General features: G+C 38.0%; 1 protein-coding gene across 2 annotated transcripts in view; it reads left to right on the top strand.

The window, feature by feature from the left end:
- tmem259 (transmembrane protein 259) overlaps positions 1 to 19,322 on the top strand; it is a 65,789-nt gene that overhangs the window by 30,850 nt on the left and 15,617 nt on the right. For both annotated transcript variants that reach the window (XM_073068671.1, XM_073068669.1), the window contains exons 2-5: positions 3,839 to 4,090; positions 12,305 to 12,482; positions 14,892 to 15,002; positions 18,016 to 18,138. In XM_073068671.1, coding sequence (XP_072924772.1) covers positions 3,839 to 4,090; positions 12,305 to 12,482; positions 14,892 to 15,002; positions 18,016 to 18,138 — 664 coding nt within the window. The remainder of the gene's footprint in view (positions 1 to 3,838; positions 4,091 to 12,304; positions 12,483 to 14,891; positions 15,003 to 18,015; positions 18,139 to 19,322) is intronic.

Genomic DNA, 19,322 nt, shown 5'->3' with positions numbered 1-19,322 from the left:
ATTGCTTATTAATAATTGTAGCTTTCATCGAGTCAGGGCCTTTCACATGCTCCATTATTCTCACTTTATCCTTTAAAATTGTTCCGATCGTTGACGGACTGTAGCCTAACGCTTTTCCAATGACTGATGGCGTTTCACCTCTTTCCGATCGCTTTATTATTTCCACCTTATTTTCAACTGTGATCATTTTCCGTCAATGGAACAGATACAGTACATACACTGCGGGCGGCGGGACCTGAGCTGCCCTGGGTCCTAACGTTCACCCGCACTGCGAAGGTTAAATGGGACAAGTGGGGACAGTGCTGACCCAAATATACTAAAACATCTTAAACGTAATAGTACAGTACTGTACATAATAATAATACCGTAATAATAAAAGTAACTACATACGGCTGCATCGATATCTTGCATACCGGAAGGGGCATTCATGAGGTAACATTATGTTGGACCTGGTGCTGGAGAGTCAGGGTTTGATTCTGCTGCTGGAGAAGGCAGGTTTACTACTGGAGTCAGCTTCTTGAAGTAGGCATCAAGGGAGGCTTGTACAGAACTTTTTTTCTTCATAAATGGGCTTGTAGCAGCTGAGGTTCTCGGTAACTGCACGGTAAACTTTGGTGAACCTCTCTGTATTAGGATCTTGCTCCTCTAACTTTGCCATCTCTGCTTCAATGAGACAAAAGGCTTCAGCTAACTTTTTCGGTTCTGGAGTTCCTAGGTCACAGTCTTCTTCTTTTTCCTCAAACGCTATCATCTGCTGCTCCAGTTCCATAAATTCTTCATTCGTCAATTCTTCGGCATGGGAGTCGAGTAACTCTGCAACATCATTTTCACTGATGTCTAACTGCAGTTCGTTACCAATATCACCCACAGCTTGCCTAGCTTCAGCGATGTCGTCAGCTGAAAATCCCTGAGAAGCATGCGCAAACTGAGGGCATAATTTAAACCACACTCCTTTCATATTTCACTGCTTCACTTCATCCCAAGAATCAGCAATATTTTTGATGGCATCATAGATGTTATAATCCCTCCAGAACTCCCTTAAGCTCATCAGATCATCTTGGGTAGCCCTGTCTGCTTGTGAGAAGGTCCGCCATAAATAATAGGCCTTAAAGGAGGCTATGACTCACTGATCCATTGGCTGAAGTAGCGATGTGCTGTTTGGGGGGGGGGGGGGGTAAAAATATGACTTTTACATTGGGGTGAAGATCATCTAATGTGCTTGGATGTCCAGGTGCGTTGTCAAGCACAAGGAGAATCTTGAAAGGAATTTTCTTGGCCAAGCAATAACGTTCAACAGCAGGAACAAAATGGTTCAAGAACCAATCTTCAAAGATGGCACTTGTAACCCAAGCCTTTGAATTTGCCTTCCAAATAACAGGAAGAGATGCTTTAATGATATGGCGAAGTGCCCTCGGATTTAGGGAGCGATACACAAGTAAAGGCTTGAGCTTGAAATCCCCGGATGCGTTACCCCCAAGCAATAACATTAGCCTATCCTTCGATGCCTTATGCCCTGGTGCACTTTTTTCCTCTTTTGAAATGTAGGTCCTTTCAGGCGTAAGCCAGTCTCGTCTACATTAAATATTTGTTCTGGCAAATAACCTCCCTCCTCAATAAATTTTTTTAAACACTTCAGGAAAATCACTCGCAGCACTTACATCGGCACTCACTGCTTCACCTTGCACTTTAATATTATGCAAATTTGCCCTCACTTTGAAACGATTGAACCAACCCCTACTCGCAACAAATTCTTCATCACAAGCACCTTCACTTGCTGTATGTACGTGCAGCTTTTAAATCATTGAAAAGGCTTTGAGCCTTTTGCAGTAAAGTAAGGCCAATAGGAATATTACGCTGATTTTGATCATCTAACCAAGTTATCAATAGCCTTCCCATTTCAATAATCAAACCACTGCGTTGCTTAGTAATAATTGTAGCTTTCATCGGGGCAGGGCCTTTCACATACTCTATTATTCTCACTTGATCCTTTAAAATTGTTTCGATCGTTGACTGACTGTAACCTAACGCTTTTCCAATGACTGATGGCGTCTCACCTCTTTCCGATCGCTTTATTATTTCCACCTTATTTTCAACCGTGATTGTTTTCCTTTTCTTTGATGCATCACCAGCATTTGCATTGGATTTAACATCACAACGTTGTGCATGCATTCGTTGCTACGAACCATTGTTTGGAATTTTCAATATAATAGGCTTTGTGGCAGGCCATTCATAAGTACGAGTTGTTTGTAAGTCAGATGTTCGTAACTTGGGGACTGCCTGTATTGTCTTATAATACTCACTGATTATGAACCCATGAATTCTTTTTTTTGCCTTTTCATTTAAACTCTCAAGTTTCACTACACTTTTTTTTACTCGAATGTCTTGTTGTGCTTCCACAGGTAGGTAGTCATCTCTAGTTCATTTTAAAACTTACTCATTGCCATGGTTATGTTTTCTATGGCGTGTGACCAAGTGGTTAAGGCACTGGACTAGTGATCTGAAGTTCGTGAGTTTGAGCCCCAGCAGAGACAGCATGTTGTGTCCTTGAACAAGGCACTGCTCCAGTCCACCCAGCTGAAAATGGGTACCGGCATTTCCTATCGGGGGGGTGGGAGGAGTCTCGTACACTCAGTCACTTCACGCCACGGAAACCGGCATAAGCACCAGCCTGATGAGCCTGTAATGCTGGGACAGACTTTAACTGTAACTAACTATAATGTTTTGTAACTCCAACACAAAACTAATTGAAAACAAAAACACAGAGCTGGGCATAATGTGTCTTAGTTTCGTTTTTACTTTTAGCGAGATGTACACTTATGATGTAATGGTGTGATGATGTATGCCATTCACATACTTTTACATATAACCTGCAATGCACTATGTAAACACCATAGAATACTTAATCAAACAATATATTTACAATATTATTCAAATATTACTGAAATATTCACTACAAATGGGACTATAGTAGCGTTCTGTGCTAAAGGTTCAGCATAGAGTAGATGGGTTGAAGGGCCTGTTTTGTGCTGTTGTGTTACGTGTCTAAAAAGATTTGATATCTATAACTTTAGTAAGAGACACATTGTTACTTGTATTCCATGATGGAGCTCTGTGGTTAACATAGCATTTAGAATGACACCATTACAACTCGAGCATTGGAGTTCAATTCCAGTACCCTCTGTAAGAGAGCTTGTATGTTCATACACATGGGTTTCCTCCAGTGCTCCAGTTTCCTCTCACAGTCCAAAGACTGTTAGTAGGTTAATTGGTCATTGTATATTGTCCTGTGATTAGGCTAGTGATAATAGGCGGGTTGCTAGGTGGCGTGGTTTGTTGGGCTGGAAGGGCCTGTTCTAAATAAATATTATGCAGGAAATCCAATTCTGTATTCTAATTTAAGGACATTATTTTGTTTTATTCTTATTTTGGGACCTGGGCATCATTTGCAAGGCCAGCTTCGTAGGACTTCCCTGAATATTGTTTTCATAAAGTATTTAGGAGTCAACCACATTGACTGGTCTGGAGTTGGATAAAGGGCAATACAAAAGAAAAATTCATATTCTCAGTTGTGGTTACATTGTAATGTGGATAAGTTAGTTTTACATATACATTATATGCAAAATATGTTAATATTTGTGTGTATATATACACACCCACACCCACCCCCCCCAAAATAAATTTAAATTCACATGTCTATGCATTGCGACGGAGTCGTAACGCAAAGATTTTTACTCCCTCGTGGTGTGGGTTAGATGTAAGATTTAAATAAATTCTACAAAATTCCTTTCATTATGTAATTTTTAAGGAAATATTAATTTTCTTTCTCTTTCTTTTCCAGGCTCTCTTTGTACTTTTTATTTTGGCTTACATTCACATTGCCTTTTCTCGTTCTCCAATCAATTGCTTGGAGCACATCCGTGAGAAGTGGCCACGGGATGGAATCCTCCGTGTAGAAATCCAACGTAATTCTACCCGTGCTCCCATTTTCCTTCAGTTCTACGAATCTGATAATTTTGCTGGCATGGTGAAAGAGCCAGCAGAAGATGAAGAAGAACTGACCGTAGAAATGTTTGACAACAGCTCTATACAGGTGTGTGATCATTGTTCAGAACATTGCAATTCAAATATAAAATATGAGAAATATTTTGGTAGATTTTGTTTGCACGAAAATGTAATTTAAAGTTCTGTTATCAGAATGTTATTTGAAATGCTCATGGGCAAATACATAATTAGCATTTTGGGGAAGATTTTTGAGTCAAAAAGTGGAGAGAGCCTTAAAAAAATCTTTTCAGCATAGCTGGACTGTGCTAACACTCCTACGCAATTAACATCTCAAGGTTTTAATTGAGGAGGAAAGTGTACAGTAAAAGGTATAAAGAAAGAGTGCTGGGCTAGAGTTGCGAATTATATATGCCATTGTAAATAGAAGAGATTCTGCAGATGCTAGAAATTATGAGTAACATACAGAAACTGCTGGAGGATCTCAGCAGGTCAGGCACCATTTATAGAGGGGAATAAACAGTCAGGGTTTCAGGTTGTGACCCTTCAGGATTGAAAAGGAAGGAGGAAGAAGCTAGAATAAAAAAAGTGGGACAAGGGAAGGGATGGAGTACAAGCTGGTAGGTAATAAGTGAAACCAGGTGAGGGGGAATGGGGAATGAAGTAGGAAGGGAGGTGATAGGTGGAAGAAGTAAAGGGCTAAAGATGAAGGAATCTGATAGTAGAGGACAGTAGACCATGGAAGAAAATAAAGGAGGCTGGGCAACTTAGGCCCCATTTATCTAAATAAAATTCATTTGTTCATCTATTATTTCTTTGCTTGAATTTTCTGGAGCTGGAGGTTCTCTGTGTCCCTTTCTATGCAGTAGTCTCATTGGAGAGCAGCAATGGGAGAAACTTGGAAACCCATCCATCATTAATGTTACTTAATTAATGTTCAGTTGGATTCTAGAAAGAGGGGAGCTTCACCTCACTGCAACATTCTCAATCTTTGAATAAATGTCTAATTATATAAATGAGCGTTAGTTCAGAAATTTCCTATTGCCTGGAATACATGCTAAAACTGCTGAAGTATGCAGATGGAGACAAAATTAGCCAAAAGCGGCCTATTAAATACAACCATATTTTGCAGCCTGTAAAATATCCTAATCAGAAACTTCTATTAAGCTGTTCAGTGTAGCTTATAAGGAAGGACAGTACAATTGCACAAAAGTGTTTTTCATTATAACTGAAATGCCATTAAAATGATTAATTTTTGTTTTACCATTGGATGAGGAATAGACAAGGTTTATGAGATAATCTTGTTATCTATTCTAATGTTGAATCAGCATTTTATTGTCAATATTTGAATCACTGGTATAATTGCTAGCCTTGTTTAGTGCATTTGTTGCAGTGGTTTCTGAAGAATATTATCTTGATACCTTTTGTATAATAAAGCTTTATTCATTTTTCTCTCTGCTGGACCACTGTCTTTGCCATAAAAATAAAAGAAATAGGAGCGGTAGACTGTACAGCCCTTTGGTACTATTCCACCGTTTGACAATTCATGGCTGGTTGTCTAACAAACATAATTTTGCTATCCTAAGCACGTTTACAGAGCAAGAAAATGGGACATCGCTGACCTATTAGCCTAACATCAATAGTAGGAAAAAGAATAAAATTCATATAAAGGACATAACAGCAGGACAAGATTGAACAGAGCCAGCTTGAATTTATGAAAGGAAAATCATGACTAATCTATTTTGAGGAAGTAGAATAGGTAACCGATAGATGAGCTGAATTTGGATTGTCACTGGTGTTTTGATAAGGTTCCATGCAGGAGTTTGGACAACAAAATCAGAGTAGCTGGAACAGGTTATCAAACAAAAATAAAGGGATTAAATAGATACTTATTGAGTTGATAGGGGGTTCTGCGGGGTCCTGACTATTCATAATCTCCATTAATGTGGGAATGAAATATCATAATTCTAAGCTTACTGATGATACAGACGAAGCTGAAATTGTGAGTAGAAAGGATGTAAATAGCTCTGAGGTATAATTTTTAAACATGCAAGCGCAGTTTTCAGGAATGTATAACTTAATTTTCTAGCCTACATCTGTAATTAATGTACATCTGAGTTTATCAATTTGTCCTGGTAATGGAAGGCAGACTGTCGTGCTTTTCTAACTGGAATTGTGTAACAGGTGGTGCGCCACAGGGATCAGTGCCAGGAACCTTGTTGTTTGCAATATATACAAAAATAACTTGGATGAGAACATAGATGATCTGATTGGTAAGTTTGCAAATGATATGAAAATTAGTGCAGTCACAGATAGTGAAGAAAGTTTGAGGATACACAGAATATTGATAAGCTGGAAAGATGAGTGGATCAGTGGCAGAAGGAACGTAATCCCAACATGCGTGAAGTAATGCACTTTGGGTGGTCAAATTCTGGTAGGACTTTTTTATACTGTATGATTCTATGAATTTGACTCAGGAATTTAGCAAAAAGCTGCCCCCAAAAATTTCCATCTTACCCCAGATCATCACATTTCAGTTTGTTCCCAAAACTCTGGTTTTTCATGTCATGTTTGTGTGGTTAATTGCAAACAAACCTCTGAATATGCTTCTACAGATAAGAATCAAGTTTATTATCACTATCTTATATAATGTGTGTTGTTTTGCAGCAGCAGTGTAATGCAAAGACACAAAATTACTATAAATTACTTGTTTATGTTCATACTAAAAGCATTCTGGAAAAAAAACTGTTTTTGAAATGTGGTAATTGTCATACATGGGAAATTTCAATTATTTACATGAGCAATTCATTTAAGAAATTTTCAACTCAAGAACTGTACAGATAAGTTGAAGGCTAAAATCCAAACTACTGAAGTACTTGTAACACCTTAGCCACTTTTGCTTTCCTCCATTTTTCTAACTTTCAACTCCATTAATATTTGCATTTATTGCCTTTTTGTCTAGCTTTAAAATTTTCTTCATTTCTTTGGAACATCCAATCCTGTTCCTTATCTTTAAATACATTTCTTTTAAATCCACAGAGTCTTATTATGAACCAGTTAGAAAGACATGGGATAAATGAGAGTGGTCAACATTGACAGTTTGAATCATTGATATTTACACTTCATGTCCTTACTGGTTGCAAAAGAGTTATTCAGGTTATTCCCAATTTACCAGATTTTTGTTTTGTGAGTTTATAAGTAAAAGCACATCAGATGTTCGTCCGGATGCTTTGCAAAGGTAATGTGGGATTTTGTCTTTGCTGCAGTCACTATTAAGTATTCTTTACTAGAAACAGAACAGGTTCTCAATGCAAAAAGACAACTGTACGCTATCACTCTATCCATAGCTTTTAAAAACAATACTTGACAGTGAATTGTTTCTTTTAAATTCAGCTTGAGATGCTTTCTTCCTTTGATTATTAAAATATCTTTAGACAAATGCATTAACCCTTGGTTTCCATAATGATTATACCTGTACATGCAAAGTCTTCTTTTATTGCTTAGGTGTCTACTTTTCAATTCCCAATTCTCACTCCAACACTTGGTAATCATGGCATTAAATTCAGTTGACTCTTAATTATTCAGTGCTGGAGCAAAGCATTCTTTTTTCTCCTATAATTGCTCATAAAAGCAGGCAGTGTGGAAGGGGAAGAAACCGAGAGGTTTTATGCCACTTTGGCCCAGGACTGAAGAAATGAAGCTGTTTTCAAAGGATAACATTGGTCCTGGGACAGGAACCAAAACCAGACATTGGTGTAGCTTCAGCTTGATAAAGGGCTTGAACTTATGTATAGAAAATCTTTTTCTATTTAGTGTACTGAATTGAGATACCCGAACAAGATGACATGTGATCTAAGATGGGGTCTATGCCAAGAAGAATCTGTTTTGTTTGCAGTCTTATCAAATGCAAAGTGAATTTTTTGCTTCAGTTAAAACATCAGTCCCTGATTGGTTAAAAAGTTAAAACTCTAATCTTTAATTCAAATTTTGCTGCCAAGACTGATATGCAAGCTTAGAGGATAGAACATCACTGAACAGTACAGGCCCTTTGGCCCATGGCGTTGTGCTGAACTTTAAACTGACTCTTATCATCAATCTAACCCTTCCTTTCCACAAAGCAAGCCAGTTTTCTATCGTCCATGTGCCTATGTAAGAGTCTCTTAAATGTCCATTATGTATTTGCCTCTACCACCAACCCTGGCAGCATGTACCCACTACTCTGTTTTTTTTAAAAGGAACTTGCCTCTGATACTCCCCTCTACTCTTCTTCAAATGACCTTAAAATTATGCCCGCTTGTTTTAGCCATTTCTGGCTTGGGAAAATGTCTGTCATCATCTCGTACACCTCTTTTGGGTCACCTGTAATCCTCCTATGCTCTAAAGAGAAAAACCTATCTCACTCAACCCATCCCCATAAGACATGCTCTCTAAAGCTTCCACATCTTTCTGAAATAAGGTGACCTGAATTGAACACAAACACAACATTCTAAGAGTGGTGTAACCAGGGTTTTATTGAGCTGCAACACTACTTCATGGCTTTTGAACTCAATCCCTTGACTAATGAAGGCCAGCACACTATACGTCTTTCTCACAACCCTATCAAGTTATGTGGCAACTTTGAGGGATCTATGAATGTGGACCCCAAGATTCCTCTTTCTCCACACTGCCATTACCCTGTATTCTGCCTTTCCAATTTTACTTTTTAAAGTGAATCTGTTCACACGTTTCCAGATTGAACTCCGTCTGCCACTTATTAGCCCAACTCTGCATCCTATCAATGTCCCCTTGTAACCATCGACAACTTTCTGCACTATCCACAAAACCACCAACCTTTGTGTCATCTGCAAACTTACTAACCCACCCTTCCAATTCTTCATTCAAATCATTTATAAAAATCACTAAGAGCATGTTCCCCAGAATAAATCCTTGTGGAATATCACTGGTCATGGAACTACAGGCAGAATACACTCCATCTACAACCACCACCTGCCTTCTATGGGGCATACAATCAAATTTTCCTGGATCCCATACCTCCTGACTCTCTGAAAGAGCCTTCCATGAGGAACCTTATCAAGCACCTTCATAAAGTCCATACTGTAAGCATCACAACCAGTGCTTTACCTTTATCAATGTGTTTTGTCACATCCTCAAAGAATTCAGTCAAGCTCCTTCATCAGATTATGCTTCTCTAAATGTTCGTGAATCCTGTTTCTAAGAAACTTCTCCAATAATTTGCCTAGCACTGAAGTAATACTCACTGGCCTATAATTCCCAGGGTTATCTGTGCTCACTTCATTGAAAAAGGAAATAACATTTGCTACCTTCTGTGATACTATTTGATACTATTTCTGTGGCCAGTAAAGATGCAAAGATCACTGCCAAATGTGTAGCAATCTCTACCCTCGCTTCTTGTAGTACCCTGGGATATATCCCATCTGGCCCCAAGGATTTGCCTATCCTAATGTTTTTCAAAAGTTCTAGCACATCTTCTTTGACATGTTCTAGCATACCAGATTGTTTTACACAGTCCTCAGAAACATCAGGGTACTTCTCACTGGTGAAGACCGAAGTAAAGTATTCGTTAAAGACCTCTACCTCCTTGCATTCTGGGCAGATGTTTCCTTTTCTCTCCTAATTGGCCCTATCCTCACACTGGTCAACCTCCTGGTCTTCACATACGTGTAGATTGCCTTGAGGTTTTCCTTAATTGTACTCACAAAGCCTTCTCATTCCTCCTAGCTCTGCAATGTACATTCTTAAGTTTGTTTCTGGCTACCTTGTAACCCTAGAGCCCTGTCTGCTTCCTAACCTTAAGTAAGCTTCTTTCTTCCTCTTGACTAGATGTTCCACATCTCATATCAACCATGGTTCCATCACCCTACCATCCTTTCTCTACCTCAGTGGGCCAAACCTGTAAAGGTCCGAAGCAAGTACTCAGTAAACAGCCTCCATATTTCCATTGTGCAAACTTCTGTTGTAAAATCTTAAATGTTTTAGAAATACTAACTTCCCCACATTTTTTAATAGTGATCAAGTACATGGAGGAATGTACTTTGCTTTAAATTTAAACAATTTAGGTCTCAATACTAAAATATGCCTCAAGGATTTTAAGAAAGGACAAAGACAAGGTGAACAACTTTCATGAATGGACTAAACACAAGTAACAGGCAAGACATACTTCAAATAGAAGTGCTATGTAATTGGATATACTTCTGCACAATCTGAATGTAGATTCTCTTTATTTTGCATGTTTTTATTTAGTAGGATCATACAATTGTTATAGTGCTAGAGGAAGCCATTCAGCCCATTATTCTATACTGGTTCCAATTAAGTAACTCTCAACAGGTACTAATTGTGATATCATTGCCCTTAATTAATACAGTACTCTTTATTACGACTCCAAAGTTTATTACCTTGGGTTTAAATTTCATTTGACACTCTGCCCATCTCCTTCCCTACAGTCTATAACTTCACTATGTATGGTTAATCATAGGGAAATTATTATATTTTTAGCAAATTTAATCAGGCGTTTATGTTTGGGTTATTAAAATACTCAAAAAAATTAAGAGACCTGGCAGTATTTGGCAGAATATTTAAGTTTTTGTTATAATTAAATTAGCATAATGAGAATGTAGAAGTAATATAGCATTTTTGAACTTTACATTCTGAGTCTCTAAAAAACTTAGAATAAAAAAATCATTACATATGAGGAGGAACACATGCAGGAGCATGGATGCAAAGTTAGTTAATTAGACATCCCACCCTGCAAAAACTCATTTCAGGGAGGTAGCACCCGCGCCCCCCCAGCCCGATATCCCCCCCTCGGTCAACCTCCAAGGGTGTATGTAATACTTTGTTTAGTGATTTTGTCTAATCTGTAAACCAAGTTGGGTATATGCAGAAAATGTGACATTAAAATATGTACTTACATTATCTTGGAGTTGATTTTTATTCTATTACAACTTCAAGAAAGTCTATAGGGAGTTTGGCCTCATCACGTAGAACATCAGTAGAGTAGCTCCTTAACAGCTAGCCAGCTAGTTTACATAATGTTAGTTATGCTAATGAACGAATGACACCTCAACATGTCTTTTACAGTCATTTAACCCACCATGGGCAATAGAAAGTCACTGTTGCAAACAGTGTAGCGAGCAACACTGTCATTATTTTTGACCCCTATTAGGCAAGAGTACACTTTAGTGTAGTCTGGGGTGAAGTACGTTTTATATTTTCTTTTTTTTTGGAACACTCTGCCATGGCGCAGCAGGACACTAAGCTGAACTGATGGACAAGAGAGAGAGGTTGACTGTTAAGCCCGCCCACAGAGAAAACTGATAGGTCTACTTAGCATGAAGAGAGACCAATCAGGATGCTCCCCCTCCCACTCCCGTCCCCCTCCTCCTCCTCCTCCTCTCCCTCTCAAAAATCGATTTCCGGGATATTGTATATAATTTGTGGGCATCAGGGAGCCACTATCAATATGCAGGAGACTCCTGGAACTTCTGAGAGAAGTGGGAGGTCTGGTTAATGGCCTGTAAGGAAAATTACTTTAATTTTTTGTATGTTCTTATGAGCTCTGGGTATTTGCATATACATCTGCATGCAAAAGAGACACTTCACATGTGATAAACCACCAGTAAACACTTTATTAGAACTAGCACAAATGCAATACATAAAGAAAAGCAAATGTCTACACTAGTAGCAATATAGAAATCAAAATAATACTTAGCATCCACTAAACAAGCTGATCTCTGCAATGTCGGTGGGGAGCCACCGATCCAACAATCTTTCACGCAGCCTATCTCTCTCTCTCTCTCTCTCTCTCTCTCTCTCTCGAGTCTAACTCTGGCTCAATTTACTCTTCCCTAAGAGTGCAGAGCTTCAGGAAAGGGGCTTCTGTGGATTGTTTGGCTTATTGTGGCTGAGGTTTGGGGATGGATGTACGTAATTGGATAAATTCTAGCTGTAGTATAGGAGGACTAAATTAAAAACATACTTGCACAATCTCAAATATACTCACAAAACCATAATAAATGCAATTCCATTCAATGTTTTGCAAACTAGAATGGTGCTGACACCTGAAAACAGTGTCATCAATAAATAACGATAATCTCCTATTCCCCAAAGTAGTTTTCTTGTGGGTCAGAATTGATGATTTCCAAATCTTCCCTTATCCCTCCAAATTCTTAACCGAGTTTTCTTTTTCAGGTACTACTAACCTGCAATGCAATTTATGCACGTCTCTATTATTTTTTGTAGCAAATTTATGGTGACTTTCTTTTGCCTTCTCTACTCCTTTTCACAGTTTGAGCTGGACATAGAGCCTAAAGTGTTTTTAAAGCCTTCACTTGGAAATAAAGCCGACGTCGTGACACAGGTGGTACAAAATGATAGCCAGGGGCTTTCATTCACAGAGGCACCTAGTAAAGGCATGCAGCCTCTCCAGGAAACAGTCTCTGAGTTTGAGATGCTGACAAGAGCAGGTAAAATTTTAGTGATTCAAAGCATAGCTGTTTTATTCCCTTTCCAACCTGCTTTCAGATTTATTTGAATTTTTCTCTTGCAAAGAGCCCCCACTGCATGAGATCAGAGATAGATCTTATTGTTAGCAAAGCTTTCACTTTGGTATTGTAACCCCTAATAATGTTTTGTTCTTTGAGCTAAGAAGAAAACTGCCTCACATTGGTATGTGAACAAACTATTTAAAAAATGCTATGGAAAATGTTGTTGCTTTAAAAAAAAATGCTAGTTCAGAGTTCATTAATTGCTTGTCAATGTGAAACCAGCATACTTGGTTACAGTGGGCACGATATACAAATTGCACTGTAGTTACTCGTTTCCCAAAAACATGACCTCTACTACCAAGAAGGACAAGAGTAAAAGATGCATTAGGAAATCATCAACTGCAGAATCACCTCCAATTCGCAACCCACCCTGAAAATGTGTTGCCTCTTTTTCTTGTTCAATAAGTCTAAATGCTGGAATTCCTTTCCTAATAGTATTGAGAACGGTCTTTATCCAGAATGCGTAGCACATCTGCTCATGCAATTCAAGGTATCGTACTACCTTGGGAATAACTAGGGATGAAAAATGGATGCAGGCTTACCAGTGAAGCCCAGATCCAAAAAAAAACACAAAGACAAAAAAAAATAATTTTCAGGCTTTCAAAGCCTCTTCTGAAAATGAGTTTGTTTCCCTCCCCCCCCCCCCCACAGTATAATCTGTCAGAAAATAGGCTCTGAACAGACTTGTGAAAAAATAATTGATGAAAAAAATAGCATCCAAGCTACAATATCAGTTGGAATATTTGTTGGGAACTGAGTGAAAGTTCATTTCTGGTCATGATCATTTTTAATGTGCATAATAGCAGTAGAGCTTTAAGCAAATAACTCAGTAAAGAAATTAAAATGCCTCTACCCATTAACCATTAAAGTTATCATTTGAAAGGATACTAACCAAATTCATGACAAGCAAGCTCGTTAGCAGGAGTTATTTCTCAAGCAGTTGATGAAATTCCATGAGTAATTGCATTTTGTACTCATAAACATCTTGTTATTTACTGTGAAAACATGGAATACTTTCTCAATGGCATAATTAAGAAGAAATGATCCACTTTTATGAGTGAATAATTTAGTAAAAGTTCTGAGTTTTCTTTTATTCTAAATACAGGTTGTGACAAAAGAGTCTGAATTTTTATGGTATATTTACTTTGGCATACTTAAGTGGGCATTGCCTGGTTTCTCTGTTTCTAATATGCAAATTTGTAGTGGCATCAGCACTAGTGATACTGAGGGGAGCAGAATATGTTTATTTTGTTGCTTTAATATGTGACAATGCCATTCATCTGGTACAAGTTGTAGGGACAGATTTTAGGATGGTTGAGACTGACAGAGGAAAATATTTACTAATAATAGTTTATGATAAACTTGGCTTGGGATTCAACACAGTATCTTGTAGTGAAAAGCCCTGCAGTTTGAGAATGTTGAACACACAAAATCTCCATTAAAAAATGAACAATGTGTAATGTAATGCCAGAAGTAATGAATACTTTTCTAATTAGTAGTATCAATGAAATTAAATCTGTTCTGCATAATCTAATACTGAAAACATTAGACAGTTGATTAAGGAAAAAGTAAAGGTACCTTCTTTAAGTTTTAACAGTTCGGTTGTATTTGCTATACCTAATAATTTTGCTTTACACAAAATAAGTAATGGAAAGAACCGTCTAATTAGCTTACACTCCCATTCTTTCCTCATACTTTTAGAAAAATCCCCCTCCAAGTATATGTCTGGTTTCCTACTGAATAACCTCCATTACCCTTCCCAGGTAATGGACACCACATCATTACTTTTTGCACAAAAGTGTATCCACATTTCAGTTGTTTCTCCACTTGCCTTAAATTTGGCCTCTTGTTTCTTTCTGTCCATCAAAATAGCTTACTACACTTTATTTTATCAAAGACTTGAATCATTCTACAGATATTCTAATTATTTATATTGGAATACATGTATGTGTTTCCAAATAGAGTGTACAAAATAGCACAAATATATTTGAAAGGGAAACTAGGTAAGTTGTTGAGGATTAAAAGAATGAAAGGTTAATGGAGTAAAGTGAACAAGCATGAGAGGAAGATTTTGAGGATAAGTGAAACCCAAAAAAAAATTGGAGATTACATTTAAAGGAAAAGACCTATTTCATCTTCTAAGCAATTTTTAAAAACTGTATTTATTATGAAATTATACTATTTTAACTATTTTGAAATAGTGACTCTGCAATTTCCAGTTGTGGTTTTTTGTGTTGTTCTTAACTCTCTGTTTAAAAAGTCTTGATAAATTATATGTTTTGTCATTTCAGAGAAATGCTTGATGTTCAATGTTTTTCAATATTACAGTTTGGCCACAAGAGGAGTACATAGTTGAATACTCATTGGAATATGGATTCCTCCGTCTATCTCAGAGCACCAGGCAGCGCCTAAACATCCCAGTTATGGTAGTTACATTAGGTAAGAGGTGCCAACCTATCTCATAAAAATATGTGTGAAATGACTCTTCCATAGGTTATGATGATGGCTGTACAGAATGTTTCCAATTCTGTTCCCAAAGCTGCAGTATGTTTTGATCATAATGGTTCTGGACATCCACATTTCTGGAAACAGTAATTGGTATCATAGAACAAGTTCTGTTATGTAAAAGAGGCGAGAAATTCAAGCTATAAAAGAGAGGAGAGGTCTGTTAGAAACAACTGAGGAACATATTTTTCTTTTTAAAAAGACCTTAAATGTTTTCAGTGACTTTTCCTCATGTTCAGTTGTGTATTTCATAGCTACTGTATTTCAGAAATGCTCTATGTGCTGGTTATTACTTTTGGCACTTTCAAAAACATGGGTGTGTGGCCTTATGCATTTCTGTTTTGGGATGGAAATGTTTTCTTCCTGTCTCTGGGTTTGTAACCATTGCATTTAATTTTTGAAATTGATGTCTCCAAGGAGTGGGTGGGGGTGTGCTTAGTGTCCTTTTTGGATGGGCATTTGGAGAATTAAGAACTACATCTAAAAGTACAAAACTAATTTGGAACCACAAGACATTGCTCTTCCATTCGATAAGTTTCAATTAGGTCACCTCTCATTCTTCTGAATTCCAGTGAATACAGGCCCAGAGGCATCAAATGCAGTTCATATGGCAAGCCATTTAATCCTGGAATCATTTTCGTGGACCTACTTTGAACCCTTTCCAGTTTCAGTGCATCCTTTCTCAGATAAGGGGCCCAAAGCTGCTCTTAACATTCCAAGTGAGGCTCACCAGTGCTTTATAAAATCTCAGCTTTACATCCTTTTATATTCTAGTCCACTTGAAGTGAATGCTAACATTGCATTTGCCTTCCTCACCACAGATTCAACTTGCAACTTAACCTTTAGGGAATCTTGCAGAACAACTCCCAAGATCCTTTGTCCTCAGTTTTTTGTACTTTCTCTCCATTTAGAAAATAGTGTAGCCTTTCGTTTCTTCTACCTAAGTGCATGACCATACCCTCCCTGACACTGTATTCTATCTGCTACTTCTTTGCCCATTCTCCAATTCTAAGTCCTTCTGTAGCCTCTCTGCTTCCTCAGATTACCTCCCTCTCCACCTGTCTTCATATTGTCCGCAAACTTGCAACAAATTCATCGATTTCATAATCTAAAGCATTGACATATAACGTAAAAAGGATTGGTCCCAACATAGACCCCTGTGGAACATCGCTAGTCACTGGCAGCCAACTCAAAAAGGCTCCCTTTATTCCCACTCTTTGCCTCCTGCCAATCAGCCACTGCTTTATCCATGATAGAATCTTTCCTGTAATACCATGGGCTCATAGCTTGTTAAGCAGCCTCATTTGTGGCACCTTGTCAAAGACCTTCTGAAAATCCAAGCACAAACACTACATCAACCGATTCTCCTTTGTCTATCCTGCTTGTTATTTCTTCAAAGAATTCCAACAAATTTGTCAGGCAAGATTTTCCCTTGAGGAAACCATGCTGACCACGGCCTATTTTATCACATGCCTCCAGGTGCCCTGAGATCTCATGTTTAATAATCTTCCCAATCACTGAGGTCAGACTAATTGGCCTATACTTTCCATTTTTCTGCCTCCCTCCATTCTTGAAGAGTGAAGTGACATTTGCAATTCTCCTATCTTCCTGAATCATTCCAGAGTCTAGTGATTGTTGAAAGTTCATTACTAGTGCCTTCAAGATCACTTCAGCCACCTCTTTTCAAACCCTGGGGTGTACACCATCCTGTCCAGCTGACTTAACTACCTTCAGACCTTTCAGTTTCCCAAGAACCTTCTCTTAAATGGTAACAACACACTTCATGATCCTGTCACCTGGAACTTCCACCATTCTGCTAGTATCTTCCACACTGAAGACTGATGCAAAGTACTTATTCAGTTCATCTGCCATTTCACTGTCCCCCATTACTACCTCTCCAGCATAGTTTTCCAGTGGTCCTATATCCACTCTCGCCTCTCATTCGCACTTTATGTATTTGAAGAAACTTTTGGTATCCTCTTTAATGCTATTGGCTAGCTTACTTTCATATTCCATCTTTGGTTTTTTAATGACTTTTTTAGTTGCCTTCTGTTGGTTTTTAAAAAGTTCCCAATCCCCTAACTTCCCACTAATTTTTGCTCTAATTTATGCACTCTCTTTGGCATAAATGTTGGCTTTGACTTCTCTTGTTAGTCACACTTGTGTCATCTAGCCTTTTGAATACTACTTCCTCTTTAGGATGTATGTATCCTGTGCCTTACAAATTGTTTCCAGAAATTCCAGCCATTGCTGCTCCGCCATCATTGCCAGTGTTCTTTTCCAGTCAAATCTGACCAACTCCTCTCTCATCCTCCTGTAATTCCTTTTACTCCACTGTAATTCATTTGACTCAGCTTCTCCTCAGATTTCAGGGTGAATTCGATAATGTTATGATCACTTGCCCCTAAGAGTCCCTTTACTTTAAGCTCTCCAATCAATTCTGGTCTGTTGCACAACTCCCAATTCAGAATAGCTGATCCCCTAGTGGGCTCAACCACGAGCTACACTAAAACGCCATCTCGTAGGCATTCTAGAAATCAGCCCCCCCCCCCCCCCCCACCACGGAATCTGGCACAAACCTATTTTTCCCAATCTACCTGCATATCATATTCACTTTATTTTGATTTTGTTAGCCTATCACGTTGCAACTCATCCTGTTGACCACAATTTTGCCCTATCAACAACCTTTCCCCTCTATGCTCTCTACACGTTGCTTCTTTTAATAAACAAGCTACCTCCATCTTCAACATTATCATCCACTTTTGCTACGACACTTGAAATGGTGCTCTGGGTGAACATACCATTTATCAATAATAATTCTTAGTTAATAATCTAGGATTTATTTTGTAAAAGTTAGAAATCTCTTCTCTGCTGTTCTAAAAACACATCTCTGGTTAGCACATCTTATGTAGTACAAGAACTTAACATTATTCTGTTTTGTTTACAGATCCAACAAAAGATCTCTGTTTTGGTGATGGTTTTAGTCGGTTTCTTTTGGATGAATTTTTGGGTTATGATGACATACTGATGTCCAGTGTGAAAGCATTGGCTGAAAATGAAGAAAATAAAGGTGAGTTCAAGTAACTTGAATATTGATGAGCAAACACGAGGAAATCTGCAGATGCTGGAAATTCAAACAACAACACACAAAATGCTGGTGGAACACAGCAGGCCAGGCAGCATCTATAGGGAGAAGCGTTTTGCAAAAGGCAGTTTCAGCCCTGCTGTTTTATTCCCTTTCATGGGGTCATAGTTACCCATATCACAGAAATCAGGCAGATGTAGATAATTGATATGCAGATGAAAATTTTGACCTTCACCAATATGTGATCAGGAATAGACTATTGAGCATGTAGTAATCCAATAATCATCTCTTAAAAATTAAGCAGTCAATCATTATGCTATCCCAGATGTAGCTATAGTAAAATTCCTTTAATTATCATGCTCCAGACTTTGGTACTGGACTACGTTATTCCAATTAATACACAAAATTGCTTTTATTTATTTCCTTTAAAATGTTACATAGTATTATAATTAATTTTACAGTGACTTTGGTAAACTTAAAGCGAGCACAAGAACACTAGGCCCTGTGGAGCTGAGCAAAGTATAAGAAGCGGGATTCCAAACTGTTGGGATTTCTGATAAATTAGATAGTGGATGATCAGAGTTGAACTGTATATATTTCTTAACATCTTATTGCTCAATTATTACATGAGATAAACATACAAAATAATCAAGAGAATAGATAGCAATTAGCCTTTGAAAGATATTGCAAGCTTTAATAGATATACATAGATATTTTGTTGATTAAAGCAAATGGAAATTGTAAATCTTTAGGAATAGTCATTCCCATCACAATTCCACTGACAACTCTTCCATCTTCACCAATCACTTTCCATGCAACTAGAGGACGTGCAGTATCTGACCTTTTACCTGTTCCCTTCCCATTACTCAGACAAAAGGTAGTCCTTCCAGATGAAGTAGCAATTTACTCGCACTTCTTCCAATCTAGTATATTATTTTCTGTGCTCATGATGTGGTATCTTCTGCACTGTAGAAAGCAAACGGATTTACTAACCACTTTGCAAAGCACCTTCTCTGCAACTTAAAGCTAATTTACTCTTTTCAATTCTGATAAAGGGCTATTGATCTGAAAAGTTAATACTGTCTCATTTTCCTTGCTATCTGTCCTGCTGAGGGTTTCTAGCATTTTCTGCTTTAATCCCTTATTTCCATCATTCGCAGTCCTTTTTA

This window comes from Hemitrygon akajei, chromosome 16, assembly GCF_048418815.1.
Source record: "Hemitrygon akajei chromosome 16, sHemAka1.3, whole genome shotgun sequence".
Lineage (NCBI taxonomy): Eukaryota > Metazoa > Chordata > Chondrichthyes > Myliobatiformes > Dasyatidae > Hemitrygon > Hemitrygon akajei.
Note: the sequence above shows the minus strand (reverse complement) of the source record. Positions and strands in the feature narration are given on the sequence as shown.